The sequence below is a fragment of the Anguilla rostrata genome, chromosome 9, assembly GCF_018555375.3.
Source record: "Anguilla rostrata isolate EN2019 chromosome 9, ASM1855537v3, whole genome shotgun sequence".
In the NCBI taxonomy this organism is placed as follows: Eukaryota; Metazoa; Chordata; class Actinopteri; order Anguilliformes; family Anguillidae; genus Anguilla; species Anguilla rostrata.
Window position 1 is genome coordinate 7,566,653 of NC_057941.1, and position 21,738 is coordinate 7,588,390.

General features: G+C 42.3%; 3 protein-coding genes across 4 annotated transcripts; all 3 read left to right on the forward strand.

Annotated features, from left to right (window-relative positions):
• The first annotated feature begins 49 nt into the window (after positions 1-49).
• LOC135262795 (dehydrogenase/reductase SDR family member 13-like) lies at positions 50-7,831 on the forward strand. 2 transcript variants are annotated; one of them, XM_064350053.1, is made up of 6 exons: positions 50-1,092; positions 3,699-3,817; positions 3,924-4,047; positions 5,812-6,138; positions 6,717-6,801; positions 6,893-7,831. In XM_064350053.1, exons 1-6 carry the CDS (start codon positions 966-968, stop codon positions 7,029-7,031), a joined length of 921 nt encoding a protein of 306 aa, XP_064206123.1. In that variant the 5' UTR covers positions 50-965; the 3' UTR covers positions 7,032-7,831. The 2 variants fall into 2 exon arrangements, with proteins under 2 accessions (XP_064206123.1, XP_064206122.1); XM_064350052.1 differs by lacking the exon at positions 6,717-6,801 and having other exon boundaries at positions 64-1,092.
• A 2,317-nt stretch (positions 7,832-10,148) lies between these two features.
• LOC135262797 (dehydrogenase/reductase SDR family member 13-like) lies at positions 10,149-15,046 on the forward strand. The gene is made up of 5 exons (XM_064350056.1): positions 10,149-10,974; positions 12,015-12,133; positions 12,238-12,361; positions 13,605-13,931; positions 14,376-15,046. Exons 1-5 carry the CDS (start codon positions 10,848-10,850, stop codon positions 14,627-14,629), a joined length of 951 nt encoding a protein of 316 aa, XP_064206126.1. The 5' UTR covers positions 10,149-10,847; the 3' UTR covers positions 14,630-15,046.
• An 869-nt stretch (positions 15,047-15,915) lies between these two features.
• On the forward strand, positions 15,916-20,054 carry LOC135262794 (dehydrogenase/reductase SDR family member 13-like). Its single transcript, XM_064350051.1, has 5 exons — positions 15,916-16,320; positions 16,970-17,088; positions 18,141-18,264; positions 18,745-19,071; positions 19,549-20,054. The coding sequence occupies exons 1-5, from the start codon at positions 16,194-16,196 to the stop codon at positions 19,806-19,808; spliced, it is 957 nt and encodes a 318-aa protein (XP_064206121.1). The 5' UTR covers positions 15,916-16,193; the 3' UTR covers positions 19,809-20,054.
• Positions 20,055-21,738: the final 1,684 nt, after the last annotated feature.

The following is a 21,738-nucleotide window of genomic DNA, read 5'->3' on the forward strand; positions in this document are numbered from 1 at the left end:
ATTCCCTGTCATATAGGCTATATGCAAACTGTGCCATCTCTATAAGGGACTGGAGAACCATTACTTTCGAACTTATCCATGGTGTTTACGAAGCAGCGTAAGCCCCGTTTATGGTCTTTAGACTACTCCATAGCGTCAAATGTACATTGGTCATTGGACGGACGCCCCGTACATTGTGTGTGCGGCTTAGATAACCGTTCCGTAGTCCACAAGCGCGTTCGAATGCACATGGCGAATGCACAAACGCCTGTATTTTATGTAGCCTAACAGAACATTTAGCCAAATGAGTGTTACAGTCTGTCGTCCAAAAACCCGGAAGTGAGCTGGCTTTTTTGAGCCACAGGCTCCCCGCCTATAGGAATTTGGATTTCTGCGGAAAATAAGGTCTGATTAACATAAGCACAAGATAGTTTCATTCTACGAGAGAAAGCACACCCATTAATATCTCAACTGTCAATTTCGAGGCTCTTATGTGCTTTAAAAAACTAAGTTGCTCACAAGTTCTTATATCAAAACTACGACAAGGGTCGCATTTTGCTATTCACCGCTCATGTTTTCAACTTTCCATACTAGCCCGTCTGCACGCGACAACCGTTGTAGTTTCAATATAGCAACGCACTTTTTTTAAAGCACATAGTCTAATGGATATGAAAAATAACGGTTTGAGATATTAATGGGCGTATAGCTTAATTTTTCTCGTAGAACAAAGCGAGAAAACGGAATCCGTAAGAGAAAAAAAGCACTGGAAATTTGCCAAGGGATGCCATGGATCATGACGAAAGAATGTACTCGCTTTTTGCAACTCGTATAATCGTTTACGAGTGGCGTTAAGCAAGGCAACTAAACAAGTACGCCATAGTTTCCACAACGTTCAAAGGCGAATAATAATGATCAATAATACAGTATAAATCCTAAATAAAGTATAAAAAAACTTAAAGGTACTCATATTCAAAGTTGTAGTTACCATGTATACCGCACTATTTATTACAGGGATAGTTGCAGGGATTTATATAATCGTGTACAATGTTTTAATTAAAAGACAGAGGTGTAAAAGCTCTACTACATTGCACGGGAAGACTGCGATCGTAACAGGTGAGTTTTTTATTATCACTTTTGAGTTTACCTGTGGAAAATAATGACAATGGTTGCAGTAGTTAGTCGTAAATAAGTCAATGGTAAATTAACAGTACAGTTGGACATATTTTCGCTAGCTTTTTAACATAGGCTAATACTTGAATTGAAGGTATCTGCAAATGTCAAGTCTAGTTAAAATTATTTTTAAAACACCGTCACATATTCGATTCAGTTGGAGGGATCTGTTATTCTGTTTTGACTAGTGTAAATTATATTTTTAGATATCTGAGTTAGAATTCCTGGACAAATCTGTTCTACCTTACATGACTGATATTAGGCTTTGCAATGGATATCGGTCTTTATGCTTCGGCGACTGTGTTAACTAGACTTGGTGTGCATGGTTATATCGCTAACTCAGCCTTCTTGGAGAATTGTAATTCATCTGACCTGTGTTCAGTCGTTGTTCCAACGACCTTCGGTATGCACTTTGTATACCGAAGAATCTGCCAAATAGGTCCAAAATTAAATGTAGCGTCGTGGAAATCAGATGTGATCAATTGGTCTGGGGCTGTTTTTCATGGTTTGGGCTAGGTCCCTTAGTTCGGGTGAAGGGGAATCTTATTGCTGCAGCATACAATGACTTTCTAGAGAATGGTGCGATTCCAACTTTGTGGCAACAGTTTTGGGAAGGCCCTTTCCTGTTTCAGCATGACAATGCCCGTGCGCACAAAGCAAGGTCCATAAAGAAATTGTTTGCAGGGTTTAGTGGGGAAGAACTTAACTGGCCTCCACAGAGCCGTGACATCTACTCGATATCAAACACCTTTGGGATGAATTGGAATACCAACTGTGAGCCAGGCCTTACGCCCAACATCAGTGCCCAACCTCACTAATGCTTTTGTGCCTGAAAGGATGCATCTGGGTGGGTTTGAAATCCACGTTCTGAAATCTACTGGAAAGCCTTCCCAGTAGAGTGGAGGCTGTTACTGCAGGGGGGGGTCTACCTCAATATTAATACCCATGGTTTTGGAACCCATGAGATGTTCGACAAGTACATATGGGTGTGATTTTCAGGTATCTGCATACTATATTGTATCCTAAAGAAGCGTTTTTTTTTTAATGAATTACAAATATCGAGATGCTGAAAAGGGTGAACATGCACACCAAAATACGTTTAAACGGTAAAACATAGAAGCTGGCGGGCAAGGTGGTGTGCGGAAATGTCCAGTAGGCCAGGCGGCGGTCCCCTTGTTCAGACTGACGGGTTCAGGCTCAGTTCAAATGTGTAATAATGAGGGGGAAAGAAGAGATGTGTAGGTTAAAACCCACCCAGATAGACCCTTCTCCCCAAAGTGTGGGAGAAGTGTATTTGCTGTATTTATTTATTTGATCATTTATATCGTATAGCCATATTTACTTAATTCTGACAAAATGAGATTACGTAATGTAAGGGACCATCTCAATTTTGCCTGATCAGTTGTAGGTGGGTGCAGACGGCAGTCGCCGTGGTAACAACAGCAAGTTGTCTGAACTTCTCCTAATGGGGTAGCTGATGTGGTTGCAGTTGTTATTTTCTTTGAAGGAATAGGTCACTTTCTGGGTTTTAATATGTATATATATATATATTTCAGTTTGAGTGTATGTTTTCGGTTGGCCAGTTTTTGTGAGCGGTGAAAGATATTTTGGATATTTCATCAAGTTTTTAAAATAGTCTGTCATGTTTTGACAATTTAGATTCCTGTCTGAACTTGTTTCCTGAACCTTCCATTTTTCCCATGTACTATTACTTTAAAGCTGGAAAGAACTTTTTGACTGTGCTTTATCTTTGGTAACTGTGCTGATTCTATTGCCCATTTTTATCAGTTTGTGAGAAGTGCAATTTTTTTAATGAATAAGCATTTTGTATTGCCTGAACTTAAATGTGGGTTAAATGTACATTCAAAATATATACAGTAAATGAACCTTTGTACACATAGGCTAAGGTTATTTCATTATTTGTGGACACCACAGTAAAAAATAAAATAAAATGAATGACTTCAGCATTTGACCCAAAGACTTTCTATTAATCTGAACAATTTTATACTGTCAAACAACTGCAAAGAGACAAGCTCTTGTGTACTGTTATTGTTATTACTACATAGTAACTTGATGAAAAAATCAGATTATATAAATATTAATACCATGCAAAGTGCAAACATTTTATTCAGATTGTGAAAAATGTACACTGTAACACTCAAGCCCAAAACAGTGATGAGCAATAGAAAAACATTGACCAGATGCTGCTTTTTTGTTTGTAGTTGGTTGTGTAATTTTTGGTTTATTTTGGATTTTTCTCTCTCTCGGTGGATTCCTAAAAATGCACACCACACTAAGGGCAGAGAATACAGCAAAGATGTGCTTTTATGTTCCTGTTTATGTTCTATATCTGTTCTATTATACCCAGCCGGAGTTCTGGGAATTCATATTTATCCTGCTTATATTCATTACATAGTGTGGTTTTTTTTTTTGTACTTCTGAGTTGTCAAAACTGCTTTGGTTACTGCATTCAGGATTGTGTCGCAGGTTTATACCCTGCCACCATTGACCCCTGACCCTTGAATGAACAGTATGGTTGTATCTCTCAGGGGCCAACACAGGCATTGGAAAGGCCACAGCCCTGGAATTGGCCAAAAGAGGGGCGAGGGTCATCCTGGCCTGTCGAAGTCAGGAAAGAGCAGAGGCTGCCGTCCGTGACATTAAGAGGGTGAGAAGTCAATTGCTTGTTAAAAATTTTCGGCCTTTTTTTTTTAGTTACTGACCCCAGGTAGATATGCCATTCCCATTCTCTGAGCACTGCCCCTGTGCTTCAGGAAAGCGGGAATGCAGAAGTGGTGTACATGCAGCTGGACCTGGCGAGCCTGCAGTCGGTGCGCTCCTTCGCTGAGACCTTCCTAAAGACAGAACCAAGACTGGACCTTCTCATCAACAATGCAGGTAACACCATTTCAGGTTTTGTACAACAAGGTACACCTTATATTACTTTATTTGCCTTTATTTCGACGTAATCACAATCATTTTTACTATCTTTTCCATTTTTATGCATTATAGTGCCTTCGGAGAGCATTTAGACCCCTTCACTTTGTTACATTACAGCCTTTTTATAAAATGGATTAAATTCATTTTTGTTCTCATCAATCTACACACAATACCGCATAATGACAAAGCAAAAACAGGTTTAGAAATGTTTGCAAATGTATTGAAAATAAAAAATATAAATATCACATTTACAGTATTCAGACCCTTTACTCAGTACTTTGTTGAGGCACCTTTGGCAGCGGTTACAGCCTCGAGTCTTCTTTGGTATGAGGCTACAAGCTTGGCACACCTGTATTTGGGGTATTTCTTCCATTCTTCTCTGCAGATCCTCTCTAGCTCTGTCCAGTTGGATGGGGAGCATTGCTGCACAGCTATTTTCAGGTCTCTCTAGAGATGTTCAATCGGGTTCAAGTTTGGGCTCTGGCTGGGCCACTCAAGGACATTCACAGACTTGTCTCGAAGCCACTCCTGTGTTGTCTTGGCTATGTGCTTAGGGTCGTTGTCCTGTTGGAAGGTGAACCTTCGCCCCAGTCTTAGATCCTAAGCGCTCTGGCGCAGGTTTTCATCAATGATCTCTGCTCCGTTCAGCTTTCCCTCAATCCTGACTAGTCTCCCAGTTCCTGCCGCTGAAAAATATCCCCACAGCATGATGCTGCCACCACCATGCTTCACCGCAGGGATGGTATTGGCCAGGTGATGAGCGGTGCCTGGTTTCCTCCAGACGTGACGCTTGGCATTGTGGCCAAAGAGATCAATCTTGGTTTCATCAGACCAGAGAATCTTGTTTCTCATGGTCTGAGAGTCCTTCAGGTGCCTTTTGGCAAACTCCAAGCTGGCTGTCATGTACCTTTTACTGTGGAGTGGCTTCCGTCTGGCCACTCTACCATAAAGGCCTGATTTGTGGAGTGCTGCAGAGATGGTTGTACTTCTGGAAGGTTCTCCCATCTCCACAGAGGAACTTTGGAGCTCTGCCAGAGTGGCTATCGGGTTCTCGGTCACCTCCCTGATTAAGGTCCTTCTCCCCCGATTGCGCAGTTTGGCCAGGCGGCCAGCTCTAGGAAGAGTCCTGGTGGTTTCAAACTTCTGAAATATTTTGTACCCTTCCCGAGATCTGTACCTCAACACAATCCTGTCTCGGAGGTCTACGGACAATTCCTTCGACTTCATGGCTTGGTTTTTGCTCTGACATGCACTGTCAAATGTGCTACCTTATATGGACAGGTGTGTGCCTTTCCAAATCATGTCAAATCAATTTAATTTACCGCAGGTGGACTCCAATCAAGTTGTAGAAACATCTCAAGTATGATCAGTGGAAACAGGATGCACCTGAGCTCAATTTTGAGTGTCATAGCAAAGGGTCTGAATACTTATGTAAATGTGATATTTACATGTGATAAGGCTGTCACGTAACAAAATGTGGAAAAAGTGAAGGGGTCTGAATACTTTCTGAAGGCATTGTATATTCACGCAGCTAGATATTTATTGAGGCACTTCTAGTTAAGGATCTTTGTCAGAGGTAATATAATACCTTGCTGAAGACTGCAAATGTAGTGACCTGTTGTGGGCTTTGGCATTGTGGTTACAGGTTAAATCACTGTGCTACACTGCTACCTGAATGTTCTGTGTTAGAACTGATGGGCGTTTGATGCATCCCTGGTACAGGACTCTTGGTGGAAGGAAAGACAGAGGATGGCTTTGGCATGATCTTTGGTGTCAATCACCTCGGTCACTTCCTGTTAACTCTTCTGCTGCTGGAGCGTCTGAAGGAGTGTGGCTCAAGCCGAGTGATAAATGTGTCCTCCAAAGGTTACACTTTTGGAACCGTTGATTTCAACTACCTGAGCACTCACAAAGAGCTTGGTGTGGGGGGCAGCGGCTATCGGCTTTTTAAATTGTACTGCCACAGCAAGCTGTGCAATGTGCTCTTTACTCATGAGCTGGCGAAGAGACTGCAAGGAACCAGTGTCACCTGCTACAGTCTACATCCAGGTCAGTACGCACCGACACCAAGGTCAAACATGATCGGAAGCTGGACGCGGTTACAGCATCAGAAGCGCTACATGCGTTTCAAAGACTCGATTCGCACTGCACATAACTACAATTCTGAGTGCCCCTTTCTTTTAAGGTACAATTGATAGTCTGAAATGTTAGTAAGACAGACAAGAAATGACTGTCTGCAGTCACATTTGTGTATGTGGCAAACATAAAACAGCACCTAGTGCAGTCTGTTTCAGCAGTCATTGAGCCAACAGTGATGAGTGAATTAAGTCTGAGGGGTCTGCTGCTCATAAATATTGAGGTAGCTGGTATGCTATCCTCCATGTTACAGGTTGGGGAGCATACCGCATTATGTCTACTTACAAGGTATTCAGCTCCAGCTTTTCTTCTGTCCTCTCTATTTCTCTGCATCCTCACACGTGAAAAATATTCATGTCAAAACCAGAAAATCAGAACATGTAGCTTCAACTCTGGCACAAGACGGCCAGTGCAAGTATGCAAAGCTGGAAATCTGGTCAGTATTGAACATATGTGGTTCAAAAGTATTGCTGTTTTTGTTCTCTCTCCAGTTTTTATCTTTGTCTTTAAAAGATGCGTTTCACACCGCCAGGACAGTTATCTTGTGTCTTATCTCTTTAATTTCCTTAGGGCCAAGTAAGTGCATTTTTAAGAGTACTGTTTCGGGCCTTAGATAATTTCTAACATATGCTTTGTAGAGCCTCACCACAGATTTTCTGTTCCACAGGACCAGTCAAAACAGAAATAGCTCGCCACACCGGTATATGTTGGAAGATCTTCCTCATTCCTACAAGCTGGCTGTTCACTGTGGACCCAGATTCTGGTGCCCAGACCACCCTGCACTGTGCCCTCCAGGAGGGCATTGAGCCGCTAAGTGGCCGTTACTTCTCCGACTGTGTCGAGGAGGAGGTTCTCCCCAAGGCCAAAGACGACGCGGTGGCCAGGAAGCTGTGGGAAGTGAGCGAGAGACTGAGCGGGCTGTCCTGAGAGAACATCAGCACCTGGCCTCCCGCAGTCCTGATGGCTACAGATAGGAAACGTTGTTTTGTACACATGAGCGCTTCGTGGGATTTTGGCAATATCATTTTATATGAAGACCCTAGGCCAGGGGTCTGCAACCCTGGTCCCAGAGAGAGTAATTTTTTACTGCTGCTCAGCACTTAATTAATCAATCATGGGAGCTGATTACACTGTTAGCTTATCTGGTTTGCATGTTCTCCCCGTGTCCGCGTGGGTTTTCTCCGGGTACTCCGGTTTCCTCCCACAGTCCAAAGACATGCAGGTTAGGTTAACTGGAGAGTCTAAATTGCCCCTAGGTGTACTCCTGCCGTTGCCCTTGACCAAGTCACTGGCCTCGGAACTGGAGTTGGTCCCCGGGTGCCGCACTGTGGCTGGCTGCCCACTGCTCCTAAGTAATTAGTATGGGTTAAATGCAGAGGACGCATTTCGTTGTCTTAGAAGGCAATGACCTGAATTTAATCTAATCTGGTTTTCGGGGTCTGAATTTTTGTCTGATGCCTGGACAAGGTTACATACCTTTGCCAAAGCAGAATATGTATTAAAAAATTAATTTGTAAAAAAAAGATTCTCAGCATGAAAAATATGCCATTGTGCGAAACATGTTCAACACAGAAGTCCTCTTACAATTAAAATGTACTGCAGTATATTCTCTGTGCTTGATGGTGTTCTCAATGGTCTCCAGGTCTTTCTTTTGTGATCCTTTTATGACCTGGCCTGCCAAGGGAGCAAGTAATATAACTTTCATATGACTGTGCATTTTAATGACCTTCACGTTCATAGACTACCACTGCTTTCTCTGACCACTTATTATTTCAGCTTTAGACTTAATTTATCAGAAGGGCCATGTGGGAGAACCAGTAAGGAGTGGTACTGGAGCTCAGATCAAGATTAATGTCAGTTGTAATAATGCAAGCATTTCGTTGAATGAATGAATGAATGAATGAATGAGGAATGTTTATTAGACGTTTCAGTGATTTTTAACTGTTCAACATATCAACGTTGTACTTCCAAAAAATGTCCAATTTGAAAAATCAGTTAACTTGCAAATCTATTTTGTATGATATGATTTCATATTAACATAAGTATAAATTATACGTATTTAATGTGAAACAATTGTGAAACAATTGCATGAAATGACTGATCGATTATCCCCTGGATTTTGTCATTCACATGTGTTTGAATTTCAAATGATTCAGCGATTACCTTAAAGGATTGATGTGATTACATTTGTACAGAAATTAATGATTGGTAAATTAAGAATCGAATTGCACTGGGTGGCATTACCTGAAACCTGACCTATGTAGGAGTACCGGTGTCATCCAAGATGCACATGCGGGACCCCCTGAATTATTTTCTTCAGCATTTAATGTCATTTTGGTGTGTAGTGGTTTAGAAACTTAACACAAAATAATGGGAGGGGGTAAATGGCAATATCCTCAAAGAAGTCATCTAGACCAATGACCCTCAACCTTCGTTCCAGAGCACTACAGGGTCAACTGCTTTCTAAAAAGGAAAAAGCCTAATCCGCGCTACTCTTTGTATGTATGCTGATAGTTTTAAGATCTCTTTGTCGGCAACAGAATGCTTCCATGCCCTATCATATAGGCTATATGCAAAGGAGACGGTGCCATCTCTATAAGGGACTGGCAAACCATTACTTTCAAACTCATCCATGGTGTTTACGAAGCAGCGTAAGCCCCGTTTATGGTCTTTAGACTAATCCATAGCGTCAAATGTACATTGGTCATTGGACGGACGCCCCGTACATTTTGTGTGCGGCTTAGATAACCGTTCCGTAGTCCACAAGCAGTTCGAATGCACATGGCGAATGCACAAACGCCTATATTTTATGTAGCCTAACAGAACATTTAGCCAATTGAGTGTTACAGTCTGTCGTCCAAAAACCTGGAAGTGAGTTGGCATTTTTGAGCCATAGGCTATGTTCCCGAAAATAAGGTCTGATTAACATGAGCACACGAGAGTTTCATTCTACGAGAGAAATTACATCCATCAAGATCTCAACTGTCAATTTCGAAGCTCTTATGTGCTTTAAAAAACTAAGTTGCTCACAAGTTCTTATATTAAAACTACGGTCGCATTTTGCTATTCACCTCTCATGTTTTCAACTTTCCATACTAACCCGTCTGCACGCGACAACCGTTGTAGTTTCAATATAGCAACGTACTTTTTTTAAAGCACATAGTCTAATGGATATGAAAAATAACGGTTGAGATATTAATGGGCGTGGCTTAGTTTTTCTCGTAGAACAAAGCGTGAACTCCTGCGATTGCGTTATCCACACAACTGGTTTTCGGCAGAAAACGGAATCCCTAAGAGAGAAAAAAGCACTGGAAATCTGCCATGGGTCATGGCGAAAGAAACTACTCGCTTTGCAACTCGTAATCGTATATAGTTTACCGGTGGAGTTAAGGAAGGCAACTAAACAAGTAGGGGAGAACCGGGACGAAAGAAACACTTTTCACTTTTATCCCGTTTACTCGAAAGTTAATGGAGATTGAAATGCCATTATTCATGACAAACAACTTGTATGTGTCCTTCACTAATAGCTACTGGAATTTTGTTTCTAGCATAAACGAGTCGGATATAGGCCTATATCAGCCGCAAACAGGATCAGTGCAATGTTTCTTTGGTCCCTGCTGCGGGGGTCGGAAGAAACACTGAATCGGGTCGAAAGAAACAACTGACGAAAAGTGTGCATTAGCGGTCTTATCTCTGTGTTGGTGTTTTTTATTGCTCATTCCTTTCAGCAAGTGTACTGTTACCCACAATGTCATGTTAGTGTTGAGTCAATAAACAATGTTACTTACAAGTATAAAATCCATGAAATTCATGGATTCCCCCCCACCCCCCAACGATTAAAGTGCAAACAGCAGGACAGAACAACAAATTAAGCTATCTAAAACAAATGAAGTTTGAGCACGGAACAACTGGCTGTTTTTTCCCTAACGATGGGGGAATTAAAAAGAAAAAGAAAACGGTCAATAGGCTACAACATTGACGTTGAATTTATTATTATTTTTTGTTATGTGTCCCCCTCCAGCGGTTGTGGCCCTAAACGACCGCATAGAGTGTTTATGCCAGCGGCCGGCCCTGATTGTAAGCTGCGGTGGGGCAGAAGAAACACTGAGGGGGTCGAAAGAAACTTGTTTCTTTCGTCCCTCCCTCGCTCGCTCGCTCGCTTTCAACTTGACTGGCAGCCAACACTTGCTAGCATATAACCTATGCTGTCATTTAGTCCACAGTTGTGTTAAGTAAATTATGCATGTTTGGAAAATTCAAGGCATAAACACACTTGTACAACAGAAAAACACTTCCGGTTTCGATATTTTACTTACAGCGGTCAAAAATAACTTTCTTTTATAACTCGACAAAAAAGTGACAGACAGGACTATTTTTTTTCTGGAGCAAATGGGTTATACAGTTTGCACATATTGACGTTGTTAAGTCATTCGGGCTCCCGTAATTTTCGCGGAAATCGATGTGTTTCTTTCGTCCCCTGTTTCTTTCGTTCCGGTTCTCCCCTACGCCATAGTTTCCGAAATGTTCAAAGGCGAATAATAATGATCAATAATACAGTATCAATCCTAAATAAAGTATAAAAAAAAAACTTAAAAGAACTCATATTCAAAGTTGTAGTTACCATGTATACCGCACTATTTATTACAGGGATAGTTGCAGGGATTTATATAATCTGGTACAATGTTTTCATTAAAAGACAGAGGTGTAAAAGCTCTACTACATTGCACGGGAAGACTGCGATCGTAACAGGTGAGTTTTTTATTGTCACTTTTGAGTTTACCTGTGGAAAATAATGATAATGGTTGCAGTAGTTAGTCGTAAATAAGTCAATGGTAAATTAACAGTACAGTTGGACATATTTTCTCTAGCTTTTTAACATAGGCTAATACTTGAATTGAAGATATCTGCAAATGTCAAGTCTAGTTAAAATTCCTTTTAAAACACCGTCACATATTCTATTAAATTGGAGGGATCTGTTATTCTGTTTTGACTAGTCTAAATTATATTTTTAGATATCTGAGTTAGAATTCCTGGACAAATCTGTTCTACCTTACATGACTGATATTAGGCTTTGCGATGGATATCGGTCTTTATGCTTCGATCGGCGACTGTGTTAACTAGACTTGGTGTGCATGGTTATATCGCTAACTCAGCCTTCTTGGAGAATTGTAATTCATCTGACCTGTGTTCAGTCGTTGTTCCAACGACCTTCGGTATGCACTTTGTATACCGAAGAATCTGCCAAATAGGTCCAAAATATAATGTAGTGTCTTGCAAATCAGATGTGATCAATTGGTCTGGGGCTGTTTTTCATGGTTTGGGCTAGGTCCCTTAGTTCAGGTGAAGGGGAATCTTATTGCTGCAGCATACAATGACTTTCTAGAGAATGGTGCGCTTCCAACTTTGTGGCAAGGGTTTTGGGAAGGCCCTTTCCTGTTTCAGCATGACAATGCCCGTGCACACAAAGCAAGGTCCATAAAGAAATGAGTTTAGTGGGGAAGAACTTAACTGGCCTCCACAGAGCCGTGACATCTACTCGATATCAAACACCTTTGGGATGAATTGGAATACCAACGGTGAGCCAGGCCTTACGCCCAACATCAGTGCCCAACCTCACTATACATATTTATCCTGATTATATTCATTACATAGTGTGTTTTTTTTTTTTTTTTGTACTTCTGAGTTGTCAAAACTGCTTTGGTTACTGCATTCAGGATTGTGTCGCAGGTTTATACCCTGCCATCATTGACCCCTGACCCTTGAATGAACAGTATGGTTGTATCTCTCAGGGGCCAACGCAGGCATTGGAAAGGCCACAGCCCTGGAATTGGCCAAAAGAGGGGCGAGGGTCATCCTGGCCTGTCGAAGTCAGGAAAGAGCAGAGGCTGCCGTCCGTGACATTAAGAGGGTGAGAAGTCAATTGCTTGTTAAAAATTTTTGGCCTTTTTTTTAGTTACTGACCCCAGGTAGATTTGCCATTCCCATTCTGTGAGCGCTGCCCCTGTGCTTCAGGAAAGCGGGAATGCAGAAGTGGTGTACATGCAGCTGGACCTGGCGAGCCTGCAATCGGTGCGCTCCTTCGCTGAGACCTTCCTAAAGACAGAACCAAGACTGGACCTTCTCATCAACAATGCAGGTAACACCATTTCAGGTTTTGTACAACAAGGTACACGTTGGATTACATTATTTGCCTTTATTTAGACATAATCACAATCATTTTTACTATCTTTTCTATTTTTATGCATTATTGTCCCTTCGGAGAGTATTTAGACCCCTTCACTTTTTCCACATTGTTACGTTACAGCCTTTTTATAAAATGGATTAAATTCATTTTTGTTCTCATCAATCTACACACAATACCGCATAATGACAAAGCAAAAACAGGTTTAGAAATGTTTGCAAATGTATTAAAAATAAAAAATATAAATATCACATTTACAGTATTCAGACCCTTTACTCAGTACTCTGAGGCACCTTTGGCAGCGATTACAGCCTCGAGTCTTCTTGGGTGTGACGCTACAAGCTTGGCACACCTGTATTTGGGGTATTTCTTCCATTCTTCTCTGCAGATCCTCTCTAGCTCTGTCCAGTTGGATGGGGAGCATTGCTGCACAGCTATTTTCAGGTCTCTCTAGAGATGTTCAATCGGGTTCAAGTTTGGGCTCTGGCTGGGCCACTCAAGGACATTCACAGACTTGTCCCGAAGTCACTCCTGCGTTGTCTTGGCTATGTGCTTAGGGTTGTTGTCCTGTTGGAAGGTAAACCTTCGCACCAGTCTTAGATCCAAACGCTCTGGCGCTTCATCAATGATCTCTGTACTTTGCTCCATTCAACTTTCCCTCAATCCTGACTAGTCTCCCAGTTCCTGCCGCTGAAAAATATCCCCACAGCATGATGCTGCCACCACCATGCTTCACCGCAGGGATGGTATTGGCCAGGTGATGAGCGGTGCCTGGTTTCCTCCAGACGTGACGCTTGGCATTGTGGCCAAAGAGATCAATCTTGGTTTCATCAGACCAGAGAATCTTGTTTCTCATGGTTTGAGAGTCTTTTTATGTGCCTTTTGGCAATAAAATAAAAAGAATAAAAATGGATGTAATCCATTTTATAATAAGGCTGTCACGTAACAAAATGTGGAAAAAGTGAAGGGGTCTGAATACTTTCCAAAGGCATTGTATATACATGCAGCTAGATATCTATTGAGGCACTTCTAGTTAAGGATTGTTGTCAGAGGTAATATAGTATCTTGCTTAAGACTCAAAATGTAGTGACCTGTTGTGGGCTTTGGCATTGTGGTTACAGGTGAAATCACTATGCTACACTGCTACCTGAATGTTCTGTGTTAGAACTGATGGGCATTTGATGCATCCCTGGTACAGGACTCATCCTGGAAGGAAAGACAGAGGATGGCTTTGGCATGATCTTTGGTGTCAATCACCTCGGTCACTTCCTGTTAACTCTTCTGCTGCTGGAGCGTCTGAAGGAGTGTGGCTCAAGCCGAGTGATAAATGTGTCCTCCACATCTTACACTTTGGGAGCCATTGATTTCAACTACCTGAGCACTCACAAAGAGCTTGGTGTGGGGGGCAGCAGCTTTCGCCTTTTAAAGTTGTACGGCCACAGCAAGCTGTGCAATATGCTCTTTACTCATGAGCTGGCGAAGAGACTGCAAGGAACCAGTGTCACCTGCTACAGCGTGCATCCAGGTCAGTATACATGAAGGTCAAACATGATTGGAAGCTAGAAGCCGTTAGATTACGACATCTGAGGCACTACATGCATTGCTTCTGTCCTCTCTATTTCTCTCCATCCTCAAGCACACCTGTTATAAATATTCATAACAAAACCAGAAAATCAGAACGTGTAGCTTCAACACTGGCACTAAACTGCCAGTGCAAGTATGCAAAGCTGGAAATCTGGTCAGTATTGAACATATGTGGTTCAAAAGTATTGCTGTCTTTGTTTTCTCTTCAGTTTTTATCTTTGTCTTTAAAAGATGCATTACACACTGCCAGGACAGTTATCTTGTGTCTCAACTCTTTCATTTCCTTAGGGCCAAGCAAGTGTATTTTTAAGAGAATTGTTTGGAGCCTTAGATAATTTCTAACATATGCTTTGTAGAGCCTCACCACAGAATTTCTGTTCCACAGGACCAGTCAAAACGGAAATAACTCGTCACACCATTATATGGTACTTCTACGTTCCTACAAGCTGGCTGTTCACTGTGGACCCAGATTCTGGTGCCCAGACCACCCTGCACTGTGCCCTCCAGGAGGGCATTGAGCCGCTGAGTGGCCGTTACTTCTCCAACTGTGCCGAGGAGGAAGTTCTCCCCAAGGCCAAAGACGACGCGGTGGCCAGGAAGCTGTGGGAAGTGAGCGAGAGACTGAGCGGGCTGTCCTGAGAGAACATCAGCACCTGGCCTCCCGCAGTCCTGATGGCTACAGATAGGAAACGTTGTTTTGTACACATGAGCGCTTCGCGGGATTTTGGCAATATCATTTTATATGAAGACCCTAGGCCAGGGGTCTGCAACCCTGGTCCCAGAGAGTTGCAGGGTCTTCTGATTTTTTAAACTTTTTACTGCTACTCAGCACTTAATTAATCAATCAAGGGAGCTGATTACACTGTTAGCTTATCTGGTTTTCGGGGTCTGAATTTTTTTCTGATGCCTGGACGAGGGCTACATACCTTTGCCTAAGCAGAATATGTATTAAAAAATTAATTTGTGAAAAAAAGATTCTCAGCATGAAAAATATGCCATTGTGCGAAACATGATAAACACAGAAGTTCTCTTACCATTAAAATGTACTGCACTATATTCTCTGTGCTTGATGGTGTTATCAATGGTTTACAGGTCTTTCTTTTGTGATCCTTTTATGACCTGGCCTGTCATGGGTGCAAGTAATATAACTTTAATATGACTGTGCATTTTAATGACCTTCACATTCATAGACTGCCAGTGTTTTCTCTGACCACTACTTATTTCAGCTAATTTTAAAATAAGTAAATTCCCCTGTGAGTTCATTTTCTTGTTCTGATATTCAGTAGATATCTCAGATGCACTAGTGCATTTGTAATCATGGGGCCAATTTAGCTGAAAACAATGAGAGTAGATTCACGAAATAGCTATGCCTACGTTATAATTACAGCAGGTAATTCTGTAGCCTATTATGCAGTCGTTGCTGAGTTCATAGACTATATGGCATGTACAAAAACTTTAGCGTAATGTAGGCTAATCATTGATCAGTAAAAGTCGATTTTACTGATATCCAAATCTACCTGCCCTCTCTGAGACGAGGATGTGAGGAGATTATTGTATTTCTAACATTTATAACAGGTAGGCTACGACATTGAGTCAAGTTACAAATTGATTAAGTATATATATATAGATATACTCGTACAACCGGGCTATTATATCATTTTAAAGGAACGATTACTATCATTTGATTTAAAAAAAACACGCTGTTGTACAATTTAAATGGAAATTTTTGTCGGCTATTGCAACATAGCCACACTTTTAGCCAGGGCCAAAAAATAGCAAAAGCAAAAAGCAAAATAGCCTTTTCATACACCGCAATCAAGTCTGAAAACTTTTACTCTCTACATAGCCCACTTAAGTGATTTTAATAGGTAGCCTATAGGCTGTATATCCAAAAATCGATCGGCGCGAATCACGCGGGCCATTACCAATCCTCAATCCTGATTTGTTGTGCGAACTGGAAGTGGTTCACCAAATGTTTTGTTCTGCAGCACGAATTAACTATTTGGGACCGGTTCGGCAGGTATACCAAAATAGAAGAGTCCTCCTCAGCCAGAAAGGAGAGACGCATCTAAAGTCTTAAACCGGTAAAACTAGCGGAAGGAAGAAAAGGGGTTGCCTTATTTGAAGGTGCAGTCACTTCCATTTTTCACAGGGGAACAGAGACTTCGCAGCACCTGGGAATACATTTATCCCAGTCGAGACCATGTTAGTATTAACCTGTGCAATTGTGATTCTGGTTGGAGTTTACATTATTCTAGTGGAAACTCTTTTCAAGAAGTCCACGTGTAAAAGCACTACGGCGATGGCCGGGAAGACTGTGATTATCACCGGTGAGTTTTTATTGGCATACAAATGTAACGATTCGGCATACGGTTGTACAGAGCGTGTTTATTTGTGGTTGGTTGTCTATAACTTGTCTATTTAAAGAAACAGCTTGATAGTGTGTCGCATAGTTTAGCCCATAAATACATGCTCAATCAATTATTCATAAGAATTCAAAATGTGTCTGCATTTACTGACGGTGAAAAGGCGTGGTCCATGTTCACGGCGAAATAGGCTACATTTGGTATGGTTCCATACCTGCGTTGAGCACTTTAAATTGACAGTATGCCCAAACCATAGGCTATCACTGTAGGCTACTGTAGGTTATGTTCTGCGATGGTTTGCCGGTGTGAATGTTGCAACAATCTTTAACCTAGTCAGGTTTTCAGTCATCGGGTAAGTATTGTTGGCGACAGTCAGGTTTTGTGGGTTAACTGGAGTTTCAAACGATGATCTCCAATCAAATGTTACGAACACGTGCAGATTTAATCAGGGTAAAATCAATTGGAAACCAATTTTTCAAGTTGTGGAGTAGGTTACACTGGCTGTGGATCTCCCATCAGCACCTGTGTGGCATTTCAATTTTGTGACCACAAAACGTTGTCTCACTGGTGAGCTTGAGCTTAATATTTTATAAATTATTTGTTTCACTCGCAGGGGGTAATACAGGCATTGGGAAGGCCACAGCCGTGGACCTGGCCAGGAGGGGGGCGAGAGTCATCCTGGCCTGCCGAAATCAGCAGAGAGCAGAGGCTGCTGTCAGTGACATTAAGAGGGTGAGTTGTTATAATAGGTGACGCGGGCTGGTGCCGTGATGGCTTTTCGTGCAGGTCTTCAACATCTCATTATAACATTTATGTTGCTATGTGTGTCTGTGTATGTCTAAATAGAAGTTACCGAACTATTTACGCATTATCGACGTAGGCCTACTGTGTTAAACAACGGCCGCATTTTCGGTGTCAGATGAGGTCTGCCAACATCTAAAATGCTCCGCATTTATAAAAGGTTTAGTGGCTGAACCTAAGCCGGTTGCATGTGCAGTAAAATCAGTACAATCACACAAGGATGATTGTTTCAACATTTGCGTTTATTTTAACGAGAGATTCCTTCAGTCGTGCTTACCTCTACATTTCCGGGTTTCACTAGCAAACGGAGTGGGTGAAACCAAATGGGTATTTTTAAAAGGATTCCAGGAATTTTGGGACGGTGTGCTATTTGATTTATTATTTACTATTCAGTACCTTTATTGTCATTTTTGTTATTGACCATTTACTTATTTTATATGGTACCGTATGTTTAGCTTTATTATGCTATGCCTTTTAGCTATGATTTATGTTCGATTTGTTGTTAATTGCGGTATTTGTTAGTTTAGTCTGGGGGGTGGTACGGCCTTTTAACTTCCAGCCAGGAGCTCCTGCAGTCTGTTTAATTCGGAGTTGACACCATTGAATTCTCCGCAGGCATGCTACATGGGCTGACTAGGTTGGCATGACCAAAAGGCACATTTGCTCCTTCTTGTCTCCTCGTATTTTGCACCGTTTTTATTCGTGTTTTGTCCATTCTTGCAAATATATTTGCACTGTTACTTTGGGCTCCCTGCTCTCTTCGCTAATAAAATCACTGGTGCACTGCATCTGTGTCTGCATTGCCGTCTCTGCTTCGTTGCCTCCAACCGCCGGTGCACCCTGACAATGGGGGGTTTTCTCCGTCCACTGTATTTTGTAGTATTTCTCTTAATGAATTATACATTTGACCACTCAAGTCAGTAGCCTTTGGGAAAAGGGGAAATTCTGGATTCTTGAAACTGAGCAGGAATCCTGCTTTCCAGGAGAGTAGAAATGCAGAAGTGGTGTACATGCAGCTGGACCTGGGGAGCCTGAAGTCGGTGCGCTCCTTCACTGAGACCTTCCTAAAGACCGAACCAAGGCTGGACCTTCTCATCAACAATGCAGGTCAGCCTTTAGTTGGAAGACTGATGGGAGAAGTGTGTGTGCGTGTGTGTGAGTGTGTGTGCGAGGATACATGCTCAGCTCTTAGCAGTTTGAGCCATTTCGGGTCAATTGCAGTATTCTTAGCTGGAGTTTAAACCTCTAGACCCCAGGACTTGCATTTCAACTGGAATAGCTAATCCTTATTCCACAGCTTTGGATAGCTACTCCAGTTATGTTGTCTAGGTCTGAGGTTTAAACTCCAGCTAAGTGCACTGCAATTGACCCTGTATGTCTTACCCCAAGCATGCATGCTAGTGTACTGATTGGAACTAAGCCAGGTGTGCACTAGGATGTACCACTCAGTACGCTTGGTGAATAACCTGGAATGACATACACTGTTACGCACGAAGAATGCTCTTTGTTACCCTAAACCGTGTGTGTACCTCTCTGAAAAGCACAATGTAATTACTGCTGATTAACTTGCACTATTTTATTCCTCAGGCTTGGTGGGAGATGGGCGCACTGAAGACGGGTTTGGGATTGAGTTGGGGGTCAATCACCTGGGTCACTTCCTCCTGACCTGCCTCCTCCTGGACCGGCTGAAGGAGGGCAGCGGGGGGCGCGTGGTCACTCTGTCCTCCATGGCCTACCGCTGGGGCAGAATAGACTTCGACTCCCTCATTTCTAACAAGGACCTGGGCACTGGGAGGTACAGCTGGCAGTTCTTCCAGGCATACTGCAACAGCAAACTCTGCAATGTCCTCTTTACTCACGAGCTGGCCAAGAGGCTAAAGGACACCAATGTCTCCTGCTACAGTGTTCACCCAGGTAAGCCACAATTCATCAATATGGGATGCATTAACTGTCTAAACTACTGCTTGTATTTTTTCCATAGATTGCGTTGTTGCCGTTCTCGTTGTGTTAGTGTTAATCAGTTTAACCTTCAGGGTCCAAGTTGAACTATGCGGTTGTTCCCTGCACTTGGACCGGTACTTCTCTCTAGGGGTTTCGTCATACTTGTTCCTGGTTATGGTTATACACTTTGTTGTACGTCGCTCTGGATAAGAGCGTCTGCCAAATGCCTGTAATGTAATGTAATGTGTAGCTGTTTTGACAGTGAATTGTCTACCATTATAAACCTGTTCACAGGCCTTGTGCCTAGTAACGATTAGGCTGTGGGTTCAGCCCTTGGGGCACAGCATTACCTAATGGGTGCCTACAACCTGTATGCTTTGAGATGCAACTTTGGAGTGGGGTCGTTCTGTGATGGAGACGCAACCCTGATGGCTTGCTGCCTTTGCACAGGGGTTGTTAGGACGGAGCTTTCCCGGAATGTCGGCCTGTGGCAGAAGGTGTTTATCGAGCCGGTGGCCAGACTGTTGTTCCTGGACCCAGTGGCCGGTGCCCAGACCACCCTCCACTGCGCCCTCCAGGAGGGCATCGAGCACCTGAGCGGGCGCTATTTCTCCTGCTGCGCTCCACTGGAGGTTTGCGCCAACGGCAAAGACGACGCGGTGGCCAGAAAGCTGTGGGAAGTGAGCGAGAGACTGAGCGGGCTGTCTTAAGAGCGCGTGAGCGCCTGGCTTCCTGCTGCGCTGCAGAGGATGCTGGGAAGAAAAACAGAAGGCCATTCGCACACAAGATGCGGTTGTGTTAACCGCTGTGTGCTTGAAGCAGCATGATGTTTTGCCTGGAGTATTTTGTGCCCTACATTATCTTTTTTTTTTTTTTTTTCCTTCCTGTTGTATGTAATTAAATGTACATTTTTAAGAGATGTGAATAAGTTGAATTAAAGTGAGCTGATTATGGTATTAAGTGTTGTTGTGTGTTTTGGATTGTCCATGGGTAGAATTATCCCACATTTACAAAATACAATTGTGCCTTCCTTGGAATATGCACTATTTGGGTGTTTAAACTGAGGATATTGTGTGGGAAAAATGGTGAGTCGCTTACCTGTGCATTTAGAAATGTGATTGGAGGGATAAATTCCTTAAAAACACAGCAATGATTTGTAAAACATGCATTTTTTGTAAGATTGCAAATGATGGCTCTCTTCAGTCTTTTGTTACCCTAAAAATAATTGTGAAAAGATTATTTTCCTTTTCAGTAATTGGAAAGCACACCTGTGACTAAGGCAGCAATCGAAGTGGTCTGAGCGCAGAAATGTGTTCCGTGTGTACAGTTTGAGTTACTCAGTTGCAGTTCAGCGATAAATGAACCAGCCATTTTAACTAGAGGTCAGCAAGGTGTCTGTACAATATAAATATCTGTCTTTATGTCATGCCAGGATGTCTTGAGTGCAACAGTCTCCAGTTGCACGTGCCACAGGAAATAGGATGAAACAAAAGGCACAGTGCTGCTGAACAAGTGGTTTTGGAGTTACTGGCTGCGTATTTTCTTGCTCTAAGCTGCAACCCCCCCAATGCCCAGCCAGCCAATGTACAGTAAAACCAACAAGTCTAGTTCTATAAAATCTAAATGGCCCACTATTGTACACAAAAACTGTCTGGGCTAATCAAAACATACACTAAAACTGAAATAATGTTTTAAGGTGTGAAGTATCCTGTTTAAACCATATCTCTGGGGAAATAATGTCTTTAAAAGTGTAGGGCAGTTTACAGAAGTGTGCCCCTTATCAGACCCCTGAAGGAAAACAGGGACAGGGATTCAGCAGGGTGTGATAGAGACAGTGTTCAGTTGCAAAACATCCTACTGGATTAGCATTATGTAAACTTTAGGTTCTCCAAAATACAGTGTAATCATGTTTGTTATTGTGGGAAATTTGATGTCACAGGGAACAAGCTGGTGTCTTGTCTTCGCTGGTGACTAAAAATCTTGGTACCTATGGGTCAGCGCCCAGCCTGATACAAAGGTTAGCCTGGTGTGGTACGCTCAGCACAAGCAGGATCTTTGATTTACTGTTTTGCTATGATCGTGTATTTATTTGATGACTTGGGATTTTTATTTGATCTTTGGATGTATAAGGGGAGATGGTTCGAGAAGACTCATCAACACGGTCTCTGGCGCATCACACGTGTATAGCCATTCAACTTCTAACGCATTCTACACCCTTGTATTTTTCCACTATTGAACACACTGTACAATAAACTTCATTCACTTCAACCTGGTGTTCCTCTTTGAATCTTATCACTGCCATAGTCGCTCGTCGGAACAAGATGCACAATTTTATCTATGCAGGTTACACCAGCCAGGCGCACGGCCGCATCTACCAAGATAGATAGAGATCCGTACACTGTGGTGGAAGATAGTCCCCTCCTATGCATAACTGTCAGCACAGAGGAAAGGTTAAAACATCATTTTGGAGTCAAATAACCAAGATAACAATAAATTAATCCCATTACAGTAGCACCAGATAAGACTACTCATATTCTTTTGCCACTCAGATACTTCCGCTGTTTGGTTTATCTGAGGGGTTTCTTACAAAAGTAAAGTGAGAATTTATTATGGAAGGGCACAAAGCCACTTTTCACAATA

What these genes read in the sequence shown, in the direction of transcription:
- LOC135262795 (XM_064350052.1), top strand. Translation starts at nt 966, where the DNA reads ATGTATACCGCACTATTTATTACAGGGATAGTTGCAGGGATTTATATA. An exon ending in CCTTCTCATCAACAATGCAG is followed by an intron (nt 4,048 to 5,811) that starts GTAACACCATTT and finishes TCCCTGGTACAG; the next exon opens with GACTCTTGGTGGAAGGAAAG. An exon ending in CTGCTACAGTCTACATCCAG is followed by an intron (nt 6,139 to 6,892) that starts GTCAGTACGCAC and finishes TCTGTTCCACAG; the next exon opens with GACCAGTCAAAACAGAAATA.
- LOC135262797 (XM_064350056.1), top strand. Translation starts at nt 10,848, where the DNA reads ATGTATACCGCACTATTTATTACAGGGATAGTTGCAGGGATTTATATA. An exon ending in GAAGACTGCGATCGTAACAG is followed by an intron (nt 10,975 to 12,014) that starts GTGAGTTTTTTA and finishes TGTATCTCTCAG; the next exon opens with GGGCCAACGCAGGCATTGGA. An exon ending in CCGTCCGTGACATTAAGAGG is followed by an intron (nt 12,134 to 12,237) that starts GTGAGAAGTCAA and finishes CCTGTGCTTCAG; the next exon opens with GAAAGCGGGAATGCAGAAGT.
- LOC135262794 (XM_064350051.1), top strand. Translation starts at nt 16,194, where the DNA reads ATGTTAGTATTAACCTGTGCAATTGTGATTCTGGTTGGAGTTTACATT. An exon ending in CCTTCTCATCAACAATGCAG is followed by an intron (nt 18,265 to 18,744) that starts GTCAGCCTTTAG and finishes TTTATTCCTCAG; the next exon opens with GCTTGGTGGGAGATGGGCGC. An exon ending in CTGCTACAGTGTTCACCCAG is followed by an intron (nt 19,072 to 19,548) that starts GTAAGCCACAAT and finishes GCCTTTGCACAG; the next exon opens with GGGTTGTTAGGACGGAGCTT.